Consider the following 23110-nt stretch of genomic DNA (forward strand, 5'->3'; position numbering starts at 1 on the left):
ACGGTCCTCAAGCCGTCCCTGCTTATTTCCCAATTACGACAGGCAGATGCACTCATGATATTTCCTCTGTATAATTCTTGTGTGGCTCAGATTGTCCTGAAGTAACAATAGGTACTACTACTGTGTCGCGTAATGTGTAGAAGGGGTACTACTGTATAGTGTAACATGTATAAGGGGTACTACTGTGTAGTGTAATTTGAATAAGGGGCTCTAGTGTGTGGCGTAATGTGTATGAGGGGTACAACTGTGTGATGTAACGTGTATAAGGGGTATTACTGTGTGACATAACGTGTATAAGGAGTATTACTGTGTAGCGCAACGTGTATAAAGGGTACTACTCTGTGGCATAACGTGTATAAGGGGTACTATTGTGTGGGGTAACGTGTATAAGACAATGCTATGCGGTGTAATGTGAGTAAGGAGCGCTACAATGTGGCATAATATGAATTGGGGGTACTATTGTTTGTCCATGTCCCTTACCCACGAGACCATGCCCCTTTTATGGTGTGCTCGCCTTTGGCGTGCACTCTCCCTGTTTAAAATATGGGGGGGCGTCAGTCTCTTACTTTACCAGGTAAGCTTGAACCCCTAGATACACCCATACCGCTGAGGATGAAGACTACAGTGAGACCAGGAGCCTGCACTCTCTGTAGACAAGCTGCACTAGCAGGCACTGTGAAAATGGCTGTCCAGTGTCTCTGAAGGTGGGGAGAGAGGATGAGTCACCCTAGGATGGAATGCCTTAAGAGTGAAAGTGCCCAGGGGCGGGGGAGGAGCTAATGGGGAGAGTCGACCTCCCACTTCTGGCATGGACCCCAAGACAAATAGCCGCCTACAACGTGGTCACCTGCTGCCTTGGTGGTATAGTGGGAATGCATAGAGGGCCTAGGTCCCCACAGCCAGCACCGCCTTTGTCTACTTAATCGGCGGCAAGCAGGGAGCTGGCTTACCTGTCCCCCTGTTGTGCCGGCTGTGGCTACGGCTCCCACCGTTGAGCTCCAGCCAAAGATGCTGACCCAGTCGCCAGTGCTGCGGTCACCGGTGCTGGGGTGGTGGAGCTACAGTGCAGATATCCTGCAGAATGGCCAGCGCTGCCTACTCAGTAAAAAATAAAAGTAAAAGTATGAAGCTGTCTGCGCAGTCGACAGTGTGCCGCTGCTGCAGGCACCAACAAAAAGCTGAAGTGCCTGTGGCTGGGGGAGAGGTATAGGAGGGGAGGGAGCCTGGGCTGATGGATTACAAGTATTAACTATGTGGTGCCCAGACTCCAACCCACCAACCTATACCCAGCGTAAAGCCTGTGTCCCTTACGGAGGAAGAAGAAATATCCATAAAAGCTCTAGATCTAATGCTAACTGACCTCCATGCTTCCTACTGGTCCTGAATAGCCAATTTGTTTTCCCCATCCTCCCTTTTCCTAATCTTTAAGTCTGAGGCACTACAACGCTAGGTACAAACGACAGTGACAATTCAGACGACTCAAATTTTACGAATGCCTATCTCCCCCTGTCCCCTTAGACAAATCCCAGATTCATCAGCAATGGGAAAGGATGTCCGATGCACATTTACACGTAAGCAATGGGGAACGATTCATCTCTCCTCCTTCTCCATGTCCCCATGTACCAAACATGCGGAAATTCAAACAAGGCTTTTACATAAACTATTTGATCCCTACCAAACTCCATAGATTTTGGACCATGTTTTACATTTTGTTGGTGTTTATGCCATCAGGAAGGGACAATTCTACATGTATTGTTTGGGATTGCCCCACACTATGCCCATGTTGGGTGGAGTTGTATGACGTCATAAAAGATGTATTGAGTATAACTCTTACTCCAGACTCTACTTCATTGATACCCTAAAGCAGATTGCTATGTACTCCCCCGTTTGCTAAAGTCATCTTCAAAACCCAATTTCACTTTGAGATGGAAGCTAGAGATATCCCATACTCCATGACCCCCTCCTCTTCCTTTCTGAAGTGGTTCTCCTGGCACAGATACAGAGGGTAAGGGCGCTCCTAACAAGGACGGTCACAAACTGTCCCTCCCCATCATTTAACCTGAATGAAACCTTAGAGGTTGAATCTGTCACTGTTAGTCACTGTTTACATTTATGTGTCTGACCTCTCTGTTTCCTGAATGTGCTTGGTGACTTATTGTTTTATTGTGTACAGTATTATACACTCCGTGTTGTATGTTAATATGCATTAGTGTGTTCTGTCACTCTCCCTCACACTTCTTTTTCTATACCCATCACCCTTTTTTTTTTTTTTGTACCCCATATTGTACCCCATATTGCTTTTTATAATAAATCAATAAAAACTTATTATGGAAAAAAAATACTATTTGTTTATAGCCTTTTTTTATTATGCGTAACATGACAATATAATTAGAGATTAAAAATTGTGTGCGTTTATCATGTTGCACTACATCTAAAGCCTTGTCACTGTGTTTTCAATATACAACAATAAATGTGACATCTGCAATCGGATTTGCATGCAGCCCTGAATCAGCCCCTCAGTGAGAGAAGGTGCATACAGCATGCTGTGCATTTCTGGGAGCTTTCAAAGTTAATGAATTATCATGATTTGCTTTATAGCTCCTATATTATTGATATCCTTTTCACGAGTACATCATCTAAAAATGCAATATTTGAACTGCTTCAAAAAAATGCATGTAGCAAGTTCCAAAGATTATCAATCAAGCTTGACCATTACCTAACATATGGCTATATTTATCAATCAGGTAATTTTCCACATTGAAGTGGGTAGGATGAGGGAGGGTGACCTGCTCTAGAGGGATTCAGGTGGACTCCCCGAAATTCGGGAGACTATTAGACATTTTGGGAGGGTAATGAAATATGCCCTATTTGCATATCCATTAACGTTCCTCTCCTGGGAACTCCCAGCTTAACAAAATTTACCAGTGCCTGGATCATACTTTCTTGGTATTCAGTTAGCATTCAGGCTACTTCTTGTTTAGCCATATAGGCCGCGATTCAACGCAATGCTGATTAGCCCCGGGAGGAAGCTTCCGGGGCTATTCAATGCAGCAAGCTATTAAGTCGGAGAATGCCGTCTCTCGTGACTTACCCTGGGTGTTTAGTCGTGAGAACCGGCATCCTCCGACTAAAGTGTCAGCACCATGCTAAGCCGGGAAACAGCCGCGCGACCGGCACTTTTGTCGGATTTCTCCTCCCACCCTCAGGAGCTTGCAAGAAGAAGTCCTTTAGTCGGACCAAACGTCGCGCTGTACTGAATAGCTCCGGGAGCTCCTTCCTGGGGCTCTTCAGCATTACGTTGAATTGAATCGTGGCCATAGAGGGATCCTGTCATCCTAACCTGTCTATATATATATAAAGGATGAATGTTCCTGGAAGGGGAAAGGAGCACTAAGTCTAAAAGCAGATTTTCTCACATGAAACAACAATATACTATAACAAAGGTTCCCATGCCAAGACAGGTAGCAAGTTGTCTACTGTGCTGCCACAATTTTGTGTCAACTGTTATCAGCCATTTGAAGTACAGAAAAGTTCCCTCCAAGGACACATGTAATAACTTTACTTGCAGTACTAACTTACTGTCTCCAACATACTGTACACTTTACCTTCATCAAAAATACCATACATACCTTTTGACCTTTCCGTATAGACAGTTGAACTTCCTGGGTCCAGAAACACTGAGACACACACAGTACGGTCTGTCCTGGCCACTCTCTTACCCAGTCAATGCGCTTTGTTGTGGGGTATGCTTCAATTGCTTCACCAATCACCTATAAAAAAACATGACACATTTTACACTTTAATACAGAAACAGCTGGCATCAAAGTATCTTTAAACTTTGGACACAATACATTTTTCCTGATAAGAAATAGTATTGAGAGACTTGTGCCACACATCGTAGATGAATGGAAAGATATCTGTGCATGTGCACTGTGTATTGTGGATCAAATGTTCATATCCCAGCTCATATTAACAAATCAGCAGCATTTGCCGCATGAGCAAATTGATTGCATTACATTCAATCACTTGGAAAAAAACAGGCAGCTGAAAATTGGAGAAATGCAAGTGACTGACAATTGCAATCCATCAAAGACTGGTAATAAGAATATTGTTTATTTATTTTTCAATGCCGTAAGGCAGCAAAGGAGCTATTATTCGACTGTGCTGCCCACTTACAGTATAGCATGTGTATTCACTATAGAAACAACTACAAATGTGATGGGCTTGATTGCAGGTCTGGCTCACAGGTACGTTGAATTATACACAGAAGAATACAGTGCCGCTGCTAAAAAACCCCCACAAATATAGATCTAATTTTATAGACCACAACAATTACCACTTGATCCTTCATTAATATTATCTTCTTGCACCAGTTTTAAATAAATGTATGAATATCATTACTACATTTCTTTGACTCCCAGTCTATATTATTTACGCTCCTAAAATTGTGGACTCTTCACAATCCTTTTTTATTGTTCTATTTAAAGGTATGGTTTAAGACAAACCCATATTACTGGCACTATTGTGCCGAACGTCTCCAAAGCATTACCTTGCGCTGACTGTCCCCCCCTCATACCCCTATTCTGCTAAACCCACACTTTACTTTTCTCTTTTAACCTTTCTAGATCCCTATCCCCCTCTTTGCACTACAAACATTTTGGAAGTAATTTGTCATATCCCTGTAGGCTTACACTACTGTACACATTGTTATCCCCATGCTGTAGATCTCACAGGGACGTAACTAGGTATTTGAAGGCCCCATTGCAAAAGTTGGAAGGGCCCCTATGTACCAGACAATGGTGAAAAATGTACATAACACATGTCACTTTGACAAGGAAGATGGGCCCCCTTAAGCTCTGGGCCTTATAGCAGCTGCACCCCTTACAACTATGGTAGTTATGCCCATGTTGATACATATTTGCTCCCAAATTTTCTATCTGTATAGTGTGGCCTGAATTAGAGATGCAGGCAATGTCTGTCGCTGCTGTGATCATATACGCAGCATAATTGTGAAAATATGCTAACGACTCTTGGGCACAGAGACACCGACCTCCGGCGTCTCACATCCGCCACTTAAGTACAAAAACAGAAACATTGGTCTCACACCGAAACTCTGAGCAAGCCTATGCTGTCTCAGAATGTTCATCTCACCTAAGACACCGGGTCCTCTCCAGATGCGTATGAATTTGCAGAGGCTCACTAGGGTATGCCCAGAATACGGTCCTGAATCGCCTGCCATTTTTTCCATCCACCCACTGTAACCTCCAAACGCTGACTAACTGTCACTCACTTTGTGAATATATCCCCTCTGCGACCACCAATCGCTTTGGCGCATGCGCAGTAGCAAAATATTGCTCCACTACATCAGACATCGACATTACGTGCATCTATGAATTGAACCCAGTATTTCTCTGGTTCATTAGTTGATCAGAGTTATTGACACTAGCTATACATACCAGCCCCTACTCTATCGTCCGGATGCTAATCAGCGTTGGAAGCCCCGCCCACTAGATACCACAATCCTTTATACCTTTCACACACCAAATCAGTTACACCCAGGTAGTGCATCTGTGTGCAAGACTTTTCCTGTAGTAATTAGCAGGATTCTTAACCCTATCTGCCCAATATTCATGGTTACTGTGATGTCACTTTTTGGACCTAGTCCAAGGCCTTACGCAGAACACAAATAAACCATACTGTACCTTATGAACAGACTGAATCATTGCAGACTCCAGCTCAACCAGCCACTTTTCAACCTGGCCTCTGGCTTTTGATGTGGAGATAGTGTTTATCAGTTGAACAACTTCTCCTTCACTGCTGTTCATGTGTGTGATATCCAAGACATCTGTAAACTGCACTTTTGCTATTCCTTCAAAGCATTTCTTTAGGTGGGGCTGTACTCTATAGCAAAGAAAGCAAACACAAATGCAATACAGATGTGTCCACATCTAGCCTTCTTGTCGTTAAACAGCCCTTCTAGCCGTGCCATGCCGTGGAATGACTCGGTAGCGCCCAGCATATTTTTGTGCAACTTTTTCCCTTAAAATGCGTCTTATTCGCAAAGTGATGTGAATAGCAAACAACGCACAAGCAGCTTCTGCCGATTAAAGTGATGTGCAGCATGCCGAAATTCTGTGAGCAACACTGTAACGTAATATTTCTCATGCACAAGCTGCATAGCTGCAGTCGCACACAGGATATAGACAGATCATTTTAATCAGCATAAGCTGCTTGTGCATCCTATTCACATCACTATGTGAATAAGACACATTTTAAGGGAAGAACTTGCACGAATAGATGCTTGGCGCTACCAAGTCATGAGGCGCTCACATGTTATGTGTATTGCAACTTGTAGCGCACGGAGCATATATATGTGGACATATCTGTAACGAACAAATCTAAGAAATAGAATTATATCATATATGATAGTATTTTATTATACTAAAAATACTGGATCATTATTGCCACCCACTCATTAGCTACATATATACATTTCATATATGCATTATTCATAACTATGTCCACTTTGATATTAGTTTTATATACTGAAGCTATAACTCTTGTAAGGTGTGCTACTAAGGGCGGCCATAGACAGTAAGATTTTTTATACGATGTGTACGATTTCGATCTATAGTAACGAGTGATCGCACACATCGTATGCTGTTTTGGTGTACATATGATGGCGATGCGCGTCTCCGCAGTCGTATAATTGGATCGCCTCTCGTACTGGAAAACCGTACGAGGGCGACCTATCTTACCACGATGTGACACACATCGTATCACTTTTGGCAGGTAATACAATCCCATGTCTGATTACGAGGTGTATAAAAATCCCTAGCCACTCGCATCGCAGCGTGTGTGTGTTGAAGTGAGTATACATCGTGGCACTCAGTACATTTGTCCCACTCTGGCCCTACCATTGTTTATATACTAATATGGTGACTGCCTTTTATACTCCCAGATAAGCCCGCTCTATTCATATTCCAGCAGATTCATCGTAATGGTTATGTGCACAACCGATAGCTTGTTTACGATTTGTAATCGTGAAACGAAGCATCGGATCGTATGAAAAATCGTACACCTTTTCAACACATAGTATGTAAAATTTCAAGGGAAAACTTATAAGACATATTGTACATCTTTTTATCGCACCGTGTATGGCCTGCTTAAGTCCACCAGTCAATATCTGAGGACACAAAAGCTGCATTGGATGTATGTCTAGCACTGGATACTAAATATACCATCAGCTTGTTATCTAGATGTATACATTATTCCTGGCCCTGTTTTACTTATATTAACAGTACTTGTGCAGCCACTATATGATTTTGTTTTGACCAAAGACATGTAAGAACTTCTCTTTGGCTACAGTAAACACTGTGGAGTATGCTGAAGACCCTTAGCAGGCAGGAGACCGCAAGGAGTCAGTCCTGGGATTGGGATCCGGTCAAAATCACGACAGACGGGATGCTGGCGCTTAGAATGCTGGCACCGGGATCCAAACACCTATAAGAATCCTGAACGCCGGCATCCTGTACCTAACCCCTGGGATTGGGTATAGGACATTGGCTGCCCCTCTGTGACACCCAACAGCTACTATAGGGGACTGTTGATGATCAAGAGAGGAGAGAGACAGGGTGCTTCATTCCATTTAGTTAACTGCATTACATACTAGTCAAATGTAGCATTCTGTTATGATGGATGTGATATAATAACGGTGTGGCCTAACAGTATAATTCTGCCTTCAGTTGCCATAACCCAGAGCTTGGTCATGGCTGTATTAGCAGCCACAGGAAAATACTCATTGAGCACCACTGGTTCCAATGACTCATGTTGTTTCTTAAGGTAGGTACACACCGGACAGATATATCTGCAGATCAAGTGATCTGCAGATATATCTGCAGATGATGGTCGTTCATACACACTGAAAGGCCATCAACTGCTTGTGTCCTCAGGTCCCGGCGGCCGGGACCCGGCAGCCGGTGGGCATGTCGGGGGCGTGTCCCACCCCCCTCTTCGTGGCTGCTGCTGTGTGTGTGTACAGGCGGTCTACAGACCACCCATACACACTTGCCGATGGATATGTCCGCAGACATATCTGCCCATTGGCTGTGCAGTACAGCCAATGCGATAGGTCGGTGAACGGTGATGTTCACCGACTTATCGCGGGTACACACTGGCTGACGGGCAGTAGATACATTGGCCGATCAATTAATCGGCCAATGTATGTCAGTGTGTACCCAGCATAAGAAGAACACTGTATCACGTATATAGCAGAACTGACCTGGTTGGATCCTTTGTCTCTGATAAAATCTCAAGGAGCTCATCATTAGATAAGAAGAAAAACCGAGGGAAAAACAATCGTTTCTTTTCCAGATAGTCATTAAGTCCCTTTAATATGAGCTCCAAAAACTCATTTGATTTTTTGAACTTCTCCAGCATTTTGTCAATAATCACAACGGAAAGGACGTGCTTATCCTGCAAAACAAAACAAAAAGTATCTTACAATGTTATTCTGAACTGAGGGCCTGATTCAGAGCCGGACACTCTGACAAGAGCGCTCGCTCTGAATCAGGGCCCTCCTACCTAAAATTGGAGCGGCCTCCTGGCCCACAGCTTATGTGAGCGGCCAAAAAGATGGTCGCGATGGTCAAGACCATCGCGACCATCGGGCTTGCGATGAGACCCTGCGGTAGGGTCTCGCTGCCGCAAGCCCAGGAGTGCTTTTAGCTCTATCAGAGCCAAAAGCACTCCCACTGACATCACTAGTGATGTCAGTGGGGCCGGACCCAGATGGTAGGCGTTCCCATGGGAACGCCTCCGTCTGGGCAGCAACGCCCCCGGCACGCCCACCAAAGGAAGCGTGCTGTCACTCACCATCGACAGCACGCCCCCTTTGGTGCGATCAGTCACTTTGGTGAATAGAGAGGTCACTAGTTTACCTTGTTTATGAGTAATGGACACATCGAGGAAATCTACTGTATCCCTATCAATCTTAAATGTAAATTTAATCGGATGTGATAACTGATTATGTTGTAGAAATATCTCCTCCAAAAGGAGTTCAGGACTCATCCATAGAATGAAAAGATAATCTATGTAATGGAAGAACAACAGCACATGTTGACGAATCCTAGTCTCCTCAAAAAACAATCGATTCTCCATAATAAACATGTAACTGTTTGCAAATGAGGGGGCCACAGCTGACCCCATGGCACAGCCAGATGTTTGAATAAAGAACTGCCCGTCAAAATAAAAATAATTGCATTTTAAAGTGCGCTCCAGTAATTTCAAGAAAAATTCCAACGGGGGCCCCTTGTATAATTCATTATGTGAAATTAACTTTTCAACAGCTGACAACCCTTCAGCATGGGGGATGCTAGCGTACAAACTTTGTACATCAGCTGTGCAAAGAAACAATTGCTCAGGTACCTCAGATAAACCATTTAAAGCTTTTAGTAACATTGTGGTATCTTTTAAATAAGTAAACTCATTCTGGATACACGGCTGGATAAGGCAATCCAGGTACACAGACACTGCATGATATAATGAACCTCTGGCCGCAATAATCGGGCGGCCCGGAGTTTTTTCGGAGTCTTGTGTATTTTAGGTAACACATAAAATCGGAACAATGGGGTGTTGTATAGCTAAAGCATTTTTTATCTCTGCAGAAATAAACCCTTCTTGCACCACAACAGCCAATAACTCTTCTAACTCACATTTGAATTTTAAAGTCGGATTTACCCCAATTTCTCATAAGTATTGACATCTGCTAGTTGGCGATACACTTCCATTTTATTATCTGATTTATTCAAAATAATGATGGACCCCCCTTATTGGAGGGGCGAATTACAATATCCTCATAATTACATAAGTCATGCAAAGCTTTTCTTTCAGAATTAGACAAATTAGAATGTTTACCCTGTTGTCCGCAGTCATTATATCAGAGAGAAAAGAGGGCCTGATTCAGAGCCGGACGCTCTGAGAAGAGCGCTCGCTCTGAATCAGGGCCCTCCTACCTAAAATTGGAGCGGCCTCCTGGACGCTCGCATAGCTGTGGGTGACCACCCACAGCTTATGCGAGTGGCCAAAAAGATGGTCACGATGGTCAAGACCATCGCGGCCATCGGGCTTGCGACGAGACCCTGCGGTAGGGTCTCGCTGCCGCAAGCCCAGGAGTGCTTTTGGATCTATCAGAGCCAAAAGCACTCCCACTGACATCACTTGTGATGTCAGTGGGGCCGGACCCAGACGGTAGGCGTTCCCATGGGAACGCCTCCGTCTGGGCAGCAACGCCCACCAAAGGAGGCGTGCTGTCACTCACCATCGACAGCACGCTCCCTTTGGTGCGAGACCCATAGCGACGGCTGGCCGTCGCTATGCGGGTCTCGCGCATGCGCACAACGGAGTTCCCTCCGTCGTGAGCATGCGCACTAGGGCACCATCGACCCACTTGCGAGCGCTCAGCGCTCGCGAGCGGGTCAGAATCAGGCCCTGAGATTGAAACAATCTAAAGTAACAGCTAATTTTATTTTTAAGTTGCCACAATGTCCGCAAATTCATACAAGGAATATACATAGTAACAGTGTAACCTGACACATTATAAGTATAATACGATGAGAATTGATATCTCTTAGAAACAAGACACACAGCAATAAAGACTAGGTAGGATGGGGATACGGGGCGAGGCTAGGCCAACCCACTTTATCTTGTAGAGATTGTGGTGGTACAAATGTGTCCTCATACACTATTGCCGCAGTCATGTCAAACAGTCCTTCTCGGGGCACCAGATCCCATGCCACCCAGTTTGCGCCAAGCCTTTTTTGAAATGCGTAGAAATGCGACGTAACACATCCGTTTCGTGAAAATATACTGATTAATTTAATATGAGACACTTGTATAGCTGTTTGCAACTGAGTCCGAATCTGCATACAAAGTGCTGCAATGCAGTGGCCGTGGCTTTTCTCCCTGCCAAGTTCCATACAGAGGGACTGATTCAGAGATGTACGCTAACCCAATGGTTAGCGCACATCTCCAATGTTTGGGAGTCTGCGCTTGCACAGGACCCATTCTGCACATGTGCAGAATGGGTCCTGCGATCTCGCACCCAGTTCCCCCAAGCCTCTGCCTGATTGACAGGCAGAAGCGTTTGGGGGGGTGCGGAGACGGCCTGAGGTCCCAGAAACAGGGGCGTGTCACCCCTATTTTCTGGGAGTGCTGACGCCAGAAGCTGGCCAGCCTGTGTAAGCTGGAGCTCACTGAGCTAGCCGATGCCGGGGAACATTGCGATGGTGATCCCAGGCTGTGATCTCGGTCACAGTGCTGGGATGGCAGATGCTAACAGGAGGCGTCTTCTTTTCAGACACCTCCTGCAGCATTAGCATTTTAGATGGATAGTTTTGCATAGCAGCCTGTGTGCGGCTATGCAATACCGTCCCAGATATCTTGCACCACATGGTGTACTAAGGCTAGGTTTACGAGGACACATCTGTATGTCACAGGAAAGGGAAAGCAATAAGTCACGCAATGAGCCTGCATCCTTCGTCAGAGTATCAGAGTCACTGAATGGACTTGGAGACCAAACACAAGGAGCTGAGGTGGCATGGCTAGTGCCAAGGTGCATACAAGAGGAAAGAGGCTCCTGGAAAGGTAAGGGCAGGGCCAGATTAAGGCCTTCATTCAGAGGCGGCCGTAAGGTCTATGTTTGTCTAGTGAGCATGCGCACGAGGGAGCCGGCTCCTTCGTGCGCATGCGTGAGACCCGCTATGACCGACAGCGCTGGTCGTAGCGGGTCTCTTTCCAAAGGGGGCGAGCTGTCGATGTTGATTGACAGCTCGCCCAGTTTGGAAGGCGGGCCGGGGGGGTGTCAGCCCAAACGGAGGCGTTCCCATGGGAACGCCTGCCGTTTGGGGGAGGCCCCACTGACATCACTAGTGATGTCAGTGGAGAGCTTCCGGGTCTGACAGAGCCAGAAGCTCTCCGGGGCTTACGACAAGTGAGACCCTACCCTAGGGTCTCGTCGTAAGCCCCGATGGACGCGATGGTCAATGACCATCACCCTAGCGGTCGTTAGAGCTGTGGGTGTTAACCCACAGCCTAACGACCGAAACAGAGGCGGGCGGTCAGGATGCAAGCGGCGGTCCAGTTTCTGAGCGACCGCTTGCATCCTCCGACCGCCTCTGAATGAGGCCCTAAGTTCCACATAGGCCTGAGGCTGAAAATAATTATAGACGGGCCTATTGTGAGAAGCGGAGTAGGTGTGACCAGTGTTCTCTGGGTGTGGCCAGTGCCATGTGGACATGTACACCTCCTACACTATCAGCCCTCAATGTCATTCTAAATATGTAACAGTAGAAAAATTGTATCATGCTGTGAGGAAAATAGAAAATTGTAATACTTATGATTTATTGCCGACAATGTGGCCAGCTGGTCGTCATCATGCTGTATTGATGTCTTGGCCTATATTTATGTGGAGGCCTGCAGCTGTAGTCCCAACTACCCCATTGTTAATCTGGCCCTGGCAAGGGGAGATTCTGGGTGTATAGCCAGCCTTCCATAAAGATGTTTGGTTTAAGTGCTCGTCTGAAGATGAGAAACTCTGACTTGAAGTAAATTCCAGTGGAGAGGGAGGATGAGCGGCAAAAGTCTTGGAGGCGAGCATGAGAGGAGACAATCTGGGTGGTGAGGCAAGCTATTCTCTTAAAGAGTACAGATGAATTCTTACATTTGGACATCATAAAATCAGGGATAATGTGATAGCAGGCATGCGCAGTAGTGTCTGATATTACAGTAATAGCTGTAAAAAGTGTAAATAAAATCCTCATTTACTGTACCATGTATGTAATAATCTGCCAAGGAATGTCCCAGATATGCACAGTAGGAACCGGGACGCTCCAAAACCTCCCACTGCAGTAATAAGACAAATCTTAGAGGATGGAGGAGGAATAGTCTGCGGGCACCAGAAATGTGGTAAGTATTAGGTGGGGATGGAATGGAGAGGGGACTGGATGGAGGGAGAGGCGGACCAAGGTGACCCGGCATATGCAAGGGTCCCTTTACTAGTTACTAATAAAATATATGACATTTCTATGGAAACTTTGCTGCTGGCCAACATTACATTGTGTACTCTGCATGGACAATGGGTACCACACTATACTATACTACGCTATATGACATGACTGCTGTACATGATCACAGCACATAACAACTTATGTACCATACAGAAACAGAAAGCAATAATGACACACATCAAACAGGAAAACAGAAGTGATAGCCATTCGGTAATAAGGGATAAAGCTTTTCCAGCAATACTTCAAATATTTAAATAAGTGTATATTTTTCATCATGCAAACTATATATTGAATATATATTTTTTCATTTTTTTTAATGAAACAAACAGCTACTACTAAATGGAAATATTTATCTGTGTCATCGCCTTTGAAAAAATGCCAATGTCATTGCCCACCAAGGCGCTCTTTTCTTATATTTTAGCAAACAAGAAATAAACATTTTTAAGTAGCAATTATTCATAATTACCCTGACAGGTTAGACGCTTGAAAGATCACATTTGCATTACCTTTCATCCCAATATGCTAAGAGCTAGCCCACATTATCATGAAAAGAGAAGATAGAGCAAGTTTATTTTTGTTGATCAGTAGGGAAGAATGTCTGTGTGGGTGCTTTTTTCCTTTACTGAATGATATTCAGCAGATCCACATCGCCATCTTGTGGAACATAAGATTAATGTACAAGTACAGGAGTACATTTTACTTAATAATTAGATATGCCCCATAGCTTATATTTTCTTTATTTACATTTTGTTTGCATCTTTTAAAAAAATATTTTTCTTGTGTGAATGGCACACACCAAGAAAGACAGAATAAATCCTGAAAAAAAAGGTTAAAGGGCCCCATACACGGTGCGACGTGCACCCAGCGATGCGATGCACGTACTGACGGCCGACATATCAGACGGTCCCCACACACGGAGCGATCCGCTGCCCGATATGCCGCCCCCCCCTCCCTCCGCATAGACTAGCATGACATCATCCGTCGATTCGCCAGATCTCTTGTGCAGACATAAAGATCTGGAGGAGCGACAGACAACCTCACAGGAGCGTACAGGGGCCGATATCATGCGCACACACGGAACTATATAGCTGCAATATCGTTCCAATCTATCGGATCGGCCACTATATCGCTCTGTGTGGCGCGACTACAGCAAAGATGAGGGCACATCTGTTTATTCATACTACTCACCCTTTTGTAATAAAATCAATTCACTGTTAGTCCAGAGGTACAAACTCTTGCAAATTAACTCCACTTTGTACTAAATATGCTACTGCAAGGGGATCAGGGATCCCCAAGGCCACGCCCCCTGGAGGATGCCGTGTTGGAAATGTGACAGCATGTAATACCCCCGTTTTCACATCATGCGGACTCCTGCAACAGCTGGGCAACCTCCAGCAAATACTTACATACATTTGTTTTTACCTTTCTGAGAGAGGCCTGGAGAGGATTTTCAAGTGGGCCGTGATGGGGGTGGGGCCAGAGTATTCATGTCATTAGGCAATGCCACCTCATGGGGAAATCCTGCAATTGCACATTTGTAAATTGGAGGTTTGGCCAAAATACGTGATTTTTATAGAATTATATACTAGAGGACCTGGCTTGCAGGATGTGGGAGAAGTGCCTACTCTCCAGGAGTGCAGGGGGCTACCAAAATAATCAGGAGCAAGTATGCACTAGCCTCCTACCAGCGCAGAGCATGTCCTCCAACCTCCCGACTGCCCATGGGTGGGACAGCGAGACAGTCCCTGAAAATCTGAACAGTTGGGATGTATGCTACTGGGTTTGTGGGTGTTACTGCAATTGTACAGGTATCCATCTCTCTCATGCGTTCATTGTGAGTCAGTACCTCTAAACTACCACAGGTGGAGCTGCTGCACTCCGACATATACACTGTATGGAGGTGATTTTAATGAGTAAATTAGCATATTAGTTCACTAGTTCATTTAGTTCACAAGTCACATGATATATTCCCTATCAGTTCTCTCAAACATTAATCCTGAGTCAGTGGGGTATATTTACTAAAGTGTGGTTTTTAGAAGTGAAGATGTTGCCCATAGCAACCAATAAGACTCTAGCTATTATCTTCTAGAAGGTGCTAGATAAATGATTGGTTGCTCTGGGCAACATTTCCACCCGCACCTTAGTAAATATACCCCAAGATCTCTAAACTACCACAGGTGGGACTGCTGTGCTCTGACACATATTGTGTGGAACTAATTGAACTAGATTATCATGAGTCATTCTAATGGTATATTCACTAATTAATTTTGTTTATTTAGTTAAATCACATGACACACTAACTGTCAGCTCTCTCATATAGTCATCCTGAGTCAGTACCTCTAAACTACCATGGATGGCACTGCTGCACTCAGCTGACACATGGCATATATTGTGTGGACCTGAATGAAATAGATTGTCATGAGTCATTCTCCTATCTGCATATTAGTTCACTAGTTTATACCCCTTTTATACCAGAACAAAAACCTGGGTTTTTGCTGGGTCTACCCAGGTCCCAGCTCAGTGCAAAAGGGTCCCTGAAAAATAACCCAGGTCAAGTGACCCAGCAATCCAACCCAGGTAGCTACCAGGGTTGGACCCAGGATGGACCCAGGTAATGGTGCAGTGTAAACGGTGCAATCTGGGTTATCCGACCTGGGTCATGCCTAAAATGAGCTGATTGGTGGTTGTGGAGCAGTCATTTGTAATTACTGCGGCAGTAATTACAAATTACTGGCGCAGAGGTGGACAAAGCAGTTTTAAACTTGCAACCGCCTCTGCGGCACAGGGAGACTACTTAGGCTGGAAATGGCGATCTGTTTCAAAGCTTTTGGAAAAAAATATTTTGACTGATTGTACTATAAATATAATTTATGTTTACTTTGATGGTCTCATGGTTTTCATGGATAAGGAAAAATAATTACTTTGCAAAAAACGTGCTTTCAGCTTTCGGGGCTCTGGATACATGGAAGATACTCTGAGAGTGATGCAAAGGTGAACTTATATTGGCCATAATTGCTCCCATACTGCAAGATTTTTGGTTCTTACCTGTTAAATCTCTTTCTCTGACTCCATCTGGGGGACACTTCCTTACACATGAGGTTGGTGAGGCATGTAGGCTTCAGCACTTAATAAGCTAATAACTAGCGCTATAAAAGTTCCTTCCCTCCAACTCCTCCTCAGTTTGAACTTTAAAAAGCCTGAAGAATAGGTTGAAGCACAACTATATACATCTTACTTATAATTCCAAATTAGGGAGGGATCGAAGTGTCCCACAGAAAGTCAGAGAAAGAGATTTAACAGGTAAGAACCAAAAATCTTGTTTTCTCTTCCTCAACTGGGGGAAACTTCCTTACACATGGGGATGTACCAATGCGTGCTCCTAGGGGCGGGATCGTCCAGACTTCTCTGAACTTAATACCTTACAAACAAAGTCAGAGTCACCAGACCAGTAGTTCCCAAACTGTGCGCCGTGGCAGGGATGGATTGGGACAGAAAACCAGCCCGGGGAATTTATGGAAGCAGCCCTAACGGGAGCGTGGCTGTTGAGGAGGTGGGGGTCCATCGAGCGGGCGGGAAAAATTAAAGTTTGGAGCTGATTGGCTGGGACTTATCTTTCTGCATTTTATATCTCTCCAAGGATTAGTGAGTAGACCCCTAAGACTTTAGACACCACCATCGGACGCACCATTGGCAACTTCAAAAGCCCTATGCTAGGTGCAGTTCATCAATCTAAGTATGGCCTCCAATGTGAGCAATTCAGCATCTCTATAGCCAACCACCTGTAACCTCCTAACACATTTCTAATACACTACTTGATGCATGCATCTGTACCTGCACTGCCACTCAGACACATGTGCAGATCAAAAACAATGCACAAGGAAAACATTAAACACTTTGGGCCTCATTCAGACCCACTCGCAAGCGGCTGTCCGCTCGCAAGTGGGTCGATGGTGTGCACTGCGCATGCGCACGACGGAGGGAGCTCCGTCGTGCGCATGCGCCAGACGCGACGAGCGAAGGACTTTCCTTCGCTCGTTGTGTCTGATCGAAGGGGGCGTGCTGTCGATGTTGATTGACAGCACGCCCCCTTTGGTGGGCGTGCCGGGGGCGTGCCTCCCAGACGGAGGCGTTCCCAAGGGAACGCCTACCGTCAGAAGCCGGCCCCACTGACATCACTAGTGATGTCAGTGGGAGTGATTTTGGCTCTGATAGAGCCAAAATCACTCCATTTTTTTGTGGTCGAAAACCCCGACCACAGGCTTCTGGTCGCACTGGCGATGGTCGCGATGGTCAAGACCATCGCGACCATCATCCTGCACGCTTGTATGAGCTGTGGGTGGTGACCCACAACTATACGAGCGTCCAGGAGGACGCTCCATTTTTATGGAGGACGGCCCTCATTCAGAGCGAGCGCTCTGCTCAGAGCGTCCGGCTCTGAATGAGGGCCTTTGCCCCCCACAGAAAAAAAAACCGACATTGAACATCGACAGGAAAAAAAAAAAAAAACATTATCCCCCACAGGAAAATAATAAAAACATATTGGCCCTCACAAAAAAAGAAACACATTGACCCCCACAGTACAAAAAAAAACAAACCACACAATGACCCCCGACAGCAAAAAAAAAACAAAAAAAAAAACATAGCTTCCATGGAGAAGAATAAAACACATTGGCCCCCACATGAAAGAAAAACATTTTAGCCTCAACAAGAAAAAAATAAAACACACACCAGCTCCCACAGAAAAAAAACAAATACATTGGCCCCTACAGAAAACAAACATTGTCCCCCAGAGGTAAAAATACAAACACATTGTCCTCCACAAGAACAAAAACGCCAGAACTAGCACTAGGAGCACAAATGTCAAACTCTGCGACCGCTGGGGTCGGGATGGGAGTAGTAGTAGTGGGACGCAGGATGGGAGTAGTAATAGTAGTGGGACACCTGGGACAGAGTGGGAGTAGTAGTGGGAAGCAGGGGGTTGAATGGGAGTAGTAGTAGTAGTAGTAATGGCAGAGCAGGTGCAGGCTTGGAGTAGTAGCTTGGGGCAGGCTGGGAGTAGTAGTTCAGAACAGGGGGCGGGACAGGAGAAATAGTGGAAAGCAGGGGGCATGATGGGAGTAGTGGTGTGGAGCCGGGGGCAGGATGGGAGTAGTGGTGTGGAGCAGGGGGCCGTGGTGGTGTGGAGCAGGGGGCAGGATGGCAGTGGTGGTGTGGAGCAGGGGGCAGGATGGCAGTGGTGGTGTGGAGCAGGGGGCAGGATGGGAGTGGTGGTGTGGAGTAGGGGGCAGGATGGCAGTGGTGGTGTGGAGCAGGGGGCAGGATGGCAGTGGTGGTGTGGAGCAGGGGGCAGGATGGCAGTGGTGGGTGTGGAGGAGGGGGCAGGATGGCAGTGGTGGGTGTGGAGGAGGGGACAGGATGGCAGTGGTGGTGTGGAGCAGGGGGCAGGATGGCAGTGGTGGTGTGGAGCAGGGGGCAGGATGGCAGTGGTGGTGTGGAGCAGGGGGCAGGATGGGAGTAGTGGTGGTGAAAATAAGCGGGCTGGATAGGAGTGAAAGAAGTTGAATAAGACTCAGCTCACCGACGTCGTTCTCTCTCCGTCTGACATCCAGAGAGTGTTGGGAAAGCCACTGCCATCTGTGTCCCGGGCCGCACCTCTCAGTCCCAGGAACAGCTGCACACACCCCGTCCTCTGCAGCCCCAACAGGATTAGATGGCCCAAAGAAAGAGGCCTGACGGCAGGCAACAGAGGCTAAGGGAGGGGGACACTGCACATAGTGGAGCTTCTGGTTTGCGTCTGTACATGGGTACATGTAGGAGGCTGGAGGCGGGCTGCAGAGCGGCTAGAGGCAGAGCCGTCAGTGTTCACGGCCCAGGCTCCGCAAAGGCTTATAGGAGGAGCTGCTTCGGCTGGGCATGCGCAGCAGCTCCCCCGTCGGGCAACAGTGTCACTAAGCTTCTGCACTTGCGTAGTAGCTACCTGATCACGGCAGTGGTACTGCCGGCGTAGAGAAGACCGCGGGAAGGGAGGGCACACTGTTGAAGGGTGGGTCGTGCTGCTGCGCAGTTCAGCTGCCAGATCGGAGCTAAGCTCCGATCGCAGCAGCGCTACGGGGGAGGGACCGGGTCAGTTATTGAAGGATGAAGGGTGGGCTGTGCCGCCGCCGGCCACCACGGGGAGCGGCCCAGCGGGAACTAGCCCGGTGTCCCAATCCGCCCCTGTGCCGTGGCACCCTGGGGTGCCTTGGCACACTTGCAGGGGTGCCTCATGTTGGTGGGCCAGCACCAAATCAAATTATTTATGGTCAATGTAATGTAAATATGTGGACAAACAGAAGCGCAGACCTGTCACCACCACATAACTGACCCTAAGGATGGCAAGAAGCACAATTTACTTCATTTTACATTTTTTTCTACATTTCAAAATAACAAACGTTTGGCTTAGAGGTGCTGTGAAACCAATTCTGATACTGTAGGGCACCGTGGTTCAAAAAAGTTTGGTATACAATGCACTAGACAAAGAGTCCTGAAAACTGTAAAATTTGGTGAATGTGTGTACTGGTGACCACGTGGCTGCTTTATACAATTGTTCTATAAAAGCCCTGTTCCTTGCTGCCCATGAGGTACCTACTGAACGAGTGGAATGAGCAGAGATACTAACTGGAACAATCCATCCCAGCATATGCCTGCTTAATTGTGGCCTTGATCCATAAAGCTATTACTTGCTGAAATGAAAATCTGTTACCAATTTAGGCTGGAATGAAGAACATGTACGAAACACTGCCCTATCTTTGTGGACAATTAAATAAGCAGATTTACAAGATAAGTCTCCTGATTATGATACTCTTCTAGCTGAAGAGATAGCCAGATGAAGAACTATATCCAAGTAATCCATTTTAAATCTACTTCTTCCACCAGTTCAAATGTAGGAGCCTGAAAGGCTGACAAAACCAGATTTAAATACCAAGGCTATGAAGGATGTCTTCATGGTGGTTTAATGAGTAAAAGTCCCTGCAGAAAACAAGTTCTAACTTTTGGAATAACCACCAATCTCTTTTAATCTCCTGCCCAGAGCCTAACCCTAAACTCCCCCCTCCGGCAGCCAAACGCTAACTCCCCCCCCGGTGTGTCTAAACCTAAGTACCCCCCCGCGGCTGATACTTACCTCTCCCCGATGTCCTTATGATCGGGATGCCGTCTGCCGGCATCGGCATCCTGAGTCATGGCGGAAATTTGGCGCTGGTATTGTCTCTGCGATCGGGATTCCGATGCCGGGGGTTCTGGCAGACAGCATCACTCTTCTCAGAATCCTAACTGCATCCCCCTGTGACAATAGATCCCGACATTGAGGGAGTCTGAATCCTGGACCCACTGCCATCTTTACTATGTCTGCAATGCCTTCCTGTCTTATCTTTCTTACAACTCTCGGAGGCATAGGAATTGGTGGGAATATCTATGCCAAACAAAACCTCCAAGGTTTCACAATGGCATCTCTCCAATATGCTACTGGATCCCTGACTCTGTAACAGAACTTTTCCATCTTGTTGTTAAATCGAGAGACCATTAAAACTATGTCTGACTCTCCCCACATCTCCACCAGACTCCGAAACACCTGTGGATGCAGAGACCTGAAAGAATTGTCTGGTGACTCAGAAAGTCTGCCTCCCAATTCTCTATCCCTGGTATAAACACTGCAGATATGGTTGGAACCATGGTTTCTGCCCAAAACAGGATCTGAAATGTCTCTCTCATGGCTAGGGAACGTTTTGTCCCTCCCTGGCAATTTATATATGCCACTGTTGCAATGTCCGATTACATCCTTATTGGCTTTCTCATAAGTAGGCTCTCTGCCCTCCTTAATGTGTACAGAACTGCTCTGAGGGCCTGATTCAGACCCGGACGCAAAGCTGCGTTCGCACGCAGCCTGCTGCAGTGCGCATGCGCGAACCGGCTGCTGCGATCGGGAATCAACCACAGCAAGCACACAGAGGCTTCATACAGTGATTGACAGGAAGCGACTGTTTGAGGGTGGTGATGGGGGGTGGTCAGAGAAACGCGCGGCATGCCTGGGTGTCTAGACGCCATTTCAGGGGCGTGCATAATTAGGCCCCAGCGACGGCATACGCATCCTAACGTCTAGTTACACACACAAACATTAGCAATGTCTGCGGTAGGGTCAGGTCAACCACAACTTGTGCGTGTGCGTCCGATGGTTCCCAATGTTACCAATGTTTTTGCTGTCTTGCGAGAAAGTAAGTGAAGGGAAGTAGGCGGCATTATGTAGTGTTGGTGTCTACTTATTGTGCTGCGGTTATATTGCGGCTGCGGTCATTAGCATATTTTTGCATCGACAGGCTGCGTGCGAACAAAGCCTTGCGACCGGGTCTGAATCAGTTCCAACACATTTATAGGACGCTTTGATTCTTTCTGGAACCATAACCCCTGAAAATGATGGTTTTTCGTGACCACTCCCCAACCTCTGAGACTGGCATCCATACTTATTACTGTCCAGTCGCTTGCCTTTGTTCAAGTTTCCTTCTTTGAACCACCACCACTATGTCTCCTGTGTCAAGTAAATTAACTGACTTAATTGAAACTTTCTTGAATGGATCCTTGCATGTTATATGGTTTTGAAAAAACATCATCCCTAGCAGTCTCATGCAACAAAGAACTAACGGACTTATGGACTTCTGAGTCCTAAAATCCTGTTGACTAGTTTCTGAATATTTCAAATTTTTTCCTGTGTTAGAAATACCCTTGCCAAATTGTTTTGAATTTTAAACCTAGAAATGCTATCAGTCGGCTGGGAACCAACCTGGAATTTTTCTAATTGATCCATGGTTCTGTAACACTTACATACTTATTCTAAGTTTGACCTGAGTGAGTTCTTATGTTCAACTCAAATGAAGTACTACTTTAAAGTGCATATACACATTGTGTAAATCAAGGAAAATACAGTGCTGGTGCCAATAAATATATATAAAAAAAATAGACAATTTATTTGGAGACACATAACAATGAGAATTATATAAAATGAAAAATAAATAAGAAACAGTTAATAAAGAATACAAAAAAGTTGGCCAGCTTTTTCAAAAAAGGTAAGAACATTTGGTTCAAATAAATAGCATATCTGAGTGAGTGGAAAAGAAGTTGTTTGTCAAAACTTCATGAGGCAAGGTATAGCCACACACAACGCGTTTCGTCCTGGGACTTCATCAAGGGTATATATATATATATATATATATATATATATATAAACACAAAAGAATCTAAAAAGCGAATATATTGCACCAATGTAACTCCTAGCTGAATCCTAGATATAATATATAGTTATATAGCTCTATGCAGACTAGTCATCCAATATTGCCACATATATAAACAATAACTTTCTAAAAAATTGTGAGTATAATTGTCAACAAGACCACACCTCATCCAAACTTGAATTTCCACTGAGGAATTAATAACAGCAGTGATATACTCTACAAGGTAGAGAATGATGGCAAACAATTAAAACATTTGCAGTATAAAAGATTCCCAGATGTAGGTCTATTTGAAAGAAAGATAATTAGTATCCTTTTGTAGGGAAACATATATATATTGTCTCAATGTATTTTTGGTAAAGTGTCTTTGTGCTTAAAATGTTTCAAGTTGGCATGATTAGTAAACTGTAATAATTGGCTGTGGTTACATAGCTTGCAGCAGAAACAGTCCAGATAAATAGTTTAGCCCAGTATTTGAAAATAGCAGTGTTGTGAATTTTGTAGGCATAGGTGGTAGGGAGAGTTATATTCAAACAGCATGGATGCATAGAAAATTTTATTTTTATCCCAAAACTCAATCCCAGGTGGTGTCCCTTATATAGTCTTATTCCAGAGACCACATGTTTTACCTGGTCCCGATGCTCTTTGCCCAGCAATGCTGTTACTGGCCACAGTAGTTAGATTGAATCAGGGAACCACACCATCCAACACCGATCCGTGTGTATTAAAGCCTCTCCACAGATGGGCACTTTTATGCATTTCTCCGCCTCTCAAGCCCGTAGGTGGCTT

General features: G+C 45.5%; 1 protein-coding gene across 1 annotated transcript in view; it reads right to left on the reverse strand.

The window, feature by feature from the left end:
* Positions 1-23110, reverse strand: part of DNAH7 (dynein axonemal heavy chain 7) — a 482851-nt gene that overhangs the window by 347502 nt on the left and 112239 nt on the right. Inside the window, exons 17-19 of the mRNA XM_088451023.1 lie at positions 8282-8475; positions 5703-5901; positions 3630-3770 (exon numbers count right to left, since the gene is read on the reverse strand). Of these exons, the coding sequence (XP_088307149.1) occupies positions 3630-3770; positions 5703-5901; positions 8282-8475 (534 nt within the window). The remainder of the gene's footprint in view (positions 1-3629; positions 3771-5702; positions 5902-8281; positions 8476-23110) is intronic.

Source organism: Taudactylus pleione, unplaced genomic scaffold, assembly GCF_031769625.1.
Source record: "Taudactylus pleione unplaced genomic scaffold, aTauple2 ptg000536l, whole genome shotgun sequence".
NCBI classification, from domain to species: Eukaryota; Metazoa; Chordata; class Amphibia; order Anura; family Myobatrachidae; genus Taudactylus; species Taudactylus pleione.